We start from the raw sequence: 3,515 nt of genomic DNA, 5'->3' as shown, positions 1-3,515 counted from the left end.
AGTCAGAACACCATTGTTTGCTATAAAACCAAAACACAGATATGGAAAATACAATATGGGGCAGATATAATTACATCAGAATACCACGTGCTTGTTTATCATATTTTTTTTTAACAACCAATCACATCCTACTCTGGGACGTCCTTAGTGCAGAGTGTCTTTAGTATCAGGATAAATTCAAATGAGGCTTCGAGCACATTCACATTCTGTTCATAAATGAGACACAAACACTGTCGAATTCATAATTTAAAAATGGCTGGTTTCTGGAACTTAATTCTGATCTTCAGTGCCATCTGTGAGTAATATGCATCATCTTCTTTTATTCTCATTTTGATAGTTATTATTTGGAATTACCAGAAAATTTAAACAATTATTGGCACCGATTACACTCAAACACTTTGGGATGAGCTGAATGTAGAAGGAACTTTACATTTTTATTTGTTTAAGGTTTAATACACCAATGTATTTAATAATACCTGAAATACTGAACCTTATTGTGTGCTGTGCTTGTTCTTTTTATTTTTCAAGATCCAGTCCAACCTGGTAGACGCTGGGTTACTGCACAATCCCTCAAAGAGTCAGGAGTTTATCAGCCTGATAAAGAGCTCAGTGTGGATTTCGGAGACTCGGCGACTCTGCAGTGTTGTGTTTCTGAAAAGAAATTTGGGATGATGGCCTGGTTTAAGCAGCCAACAAGAAAAAAACCTCAATTTATTGTCAAATTCTTTAAAACTTCTGGAGAAACATTTGGCAGTGGATTCCAAAAGTCACGTTTCCAAATAGAAAGATCTTCAAACTGCTTCAATTTGACCATTTTAAACACCACTCAGTCTGATGAAGCCATGTACTACTGTGCACTGATGACACCCAACCTTGTGTTTGCAGATGGAACGTATTTAAAAATTAAAGGTAGGATTTCCACGAAACTTTCTTCAGCTTCTGGTTTAATGTCATGATATTTTTCCTTATTATCATTAACATGTTCAACCTGGAAGACAAATAATCCTGAAGTAGTGAAATGTTGACTGTGTTTTCTTCTTCAACTACACTGAGTTACAGACTTTTAGTCAGTGAATGATGATAAATGTTTCCAGGTGAACATGTTACTATTGAATCAGAAACATCTAAACCAGCTCTGTTTGATAATTCAGTGGGCTGTGAACCAACATTGCATGGAAACAGCACTAACACGAACACACAAGAGAAAACAGGTCAGATGCCTGATAATTCACTATTAATTAATCATCCTTAATTCATAATATAGTGAAATCACATTCTCAGAAGTGACCAGATCTCTCCACTCCTCAGTGCTCGGTTTGGGAACGGCTTTGGGTTTGTGTGCACTTCTGATTCTCTGCCTCATTTATTTCATACTGAGGAGAAGAAAATGGGATAAAAGTAAGTGGTGGTTTTGTGATCAATTAAAAATTACTTCAGTTATGTTTTGTTAAAATAACTAAGTTGGTATATTTCTGTATTAATAGTGAACACTTCTCGAGAAGATTCTTCAGGAATTAGGCAGGTACGTGTACAAGAAAATATGGTATTTTTTTCATGATTAAATGCCGTATGAGTAATTCTGTTTTTTGTAAGTGAACAGCCAGTGTTTACTTCAGTCATGTACGAGTCTCCTGACTGATCACTCTTCACTTCTTATGTATATTATTTATTAATATGTTACTTTCATATATGGTTACTTACTTTCTTAATTTCCCTGAGGGAACCCGCCCAAAGGGATCAGTAAAGTTTTATCTAATCTAATCTATAATGGTAATTTATATAATCAGTCTGCTTAGCTTTGTACAAATGTTAATTTAATTCATTTAATTTTGAATTTTATTCCATTTTATTTTAAATTCAGGAATTTAAGACTGAAACGGTGAATTATGCAGCTTTACAATTTCCCCTGAGGAAAGCCAAAGCTGAAAAAAGGAAAATTGTTTTATCAGAGAATTGTGTGTACTCTGATGTGAAATAAAATTGTTCTTATGTAACATTAATGATTGGAGATTTTTCTTCTGTACACATATTAATTTATATATGTAATGCCACTACCATTGCACCTGAGTTGAACTAGTCTCTTAAATTATTATTATTATTATTATTATTATTATTGTTGTTGTTGTTTTTGCTGTTATTTGTAAGTGCAATTTATGTATATTTGACTCTACTGGATTATTAAAATGTTGTCCTGTGTCCAGTGGCCTGTTTTATGACAATAACAGAGGGTTTTACAAGATATTAGGGAAATAAAACTGTTTTGGAGCAAGTGTTTATTTTATTATTTCATTTAAAATTTACTCACAATGAGCAATGAAATAATGAAAAGAAAATTAAGCAGGCTTTAAATCACATTTCAATATTGTATTTTTGTACACTTTAATGAGACTCTAAATGAGTGCATCAAGAGAATGCACTACTTTGGTGACACATTTACAGGTACAGTGAAACTGTCAGAGTGCAACAAAAACTTGCAAACATTTCTCAGTTCACTTTTATGTTCTAATTCTCAAAGTTCATGGCTTGAATTTCTTGAATGTTGAAGTTGTTCATATAATTTGCTCAAAAACCTTTGAGTGTGAGCAGATATACACACCCACCTTCCAGCCGTGGCATGGTTGTTGCTATCAGATGGGCTGGTTTGAGTATTTCAGAAACTGCTGATCTGGGGTTTCCACACAAAATATTCTCTCGAGTTTACACAGAATGGTGAGAAAATATATCCTATGAGCAGAAGGTCGACAGACTGGAAAAAAAAACAAACTTGGGACAGAGGCATGTTTACCACTGTGATACATCACCTCAACTTTTAACAACACTCTCTAAACATTTGGGAACTGAGAAGACCAAATGCTGTATACACCGCCTTTGCCATGTTAATGGGCACAATCTACTGCCTGAACCTTGAGTATCCCCATGAGATGAAATACTCTTGAGTTCATTCAGAGGGTTATTATGAAGATCAAACTGGATCAGTGCTCGGCAAGCATCCATGGGCTCAGAAGCCTATGTACTGTATGCACATCTCAAGCCCATTCCAGGAGCACGCTGTTCAGGACTCCTGCATTGTTCTTCACACAAAAAGTGCCCATGTTTTCAGTTTGGTTTGCACAAAACAAGTATGGTGTGACAAATTAATAAACAAAATGCAACTGTTCTGAACTGAAGTATGACTGTTCCGCATTTACGTACTACTAAGCAACGAACGTTGCTTTAGAATTGTGTTCTAAATTGTGTTGAAAGAAACTTCACACATATTACACACAGTTAAATGTGGTTTTATGAAGCTCAATAATTCCCACATGTTGTCACTGTAGCAAGAGTTCTAGGTGGGTGGAGCACAGAAGCACGGCAGGCCAGAACTGAGTTCTCAAAAACTCTTTTATTTTAGCTTTTCATCTGTTATGTTCACTCTCTTACATACATGCACACACACAAGCGTCCAGGTTGAGGGAGAGCTCCCTTCCTCTGCTCTCCCTCTCCTCTTTATAGGGCACAGTCACTGGGGAAGACAC

General features: G+C 35.6%; 1 gene segment (V, D, J or C); it reads left to right on the top strand.

Moving 5' to 3' along the window:
- The first annotated feature begins 220 nt into the window (after positions 1-220).
- LOC132890003 (T-cell receptor alpha chain V region RL-5-like) lies at positions 221-2,073 on the top strand. The segment is given in 6 exon segments: positions 221-295; positions 529-909; positions 1,152-1,211; positions 1,309-1,398; positions 1,485-1,522; positions 1,862-2,073. Coding segments are annotated over 6 exon segments (729 nt in total).
- The last annotated feature ends 1,442 nt before the right edge of the window (positions 2,074-3,515 follow it).

Source organism: Neoarius graeffei, chromosome 8, assembly GCF_027579695.1.
Source record: "Neoarius graeffei isolate fNeoGra1 chromosome 8, fNeoGra1.pri, whole genome shotgun sequence".
In the NCBI taxonomy this organism is placed as follows: domain Eukaryota; kingdom Metazoa; phylum Chordata; class Actinopteri; order Siluriformes; family Ariidae; genus Neoarius; species Neoarius graeffei.
The sequence above is the reverse complement of the archived record's forward strand: the minus strand, read 5'-3'. Positions and strand labels throughout refer to the sequence as shown.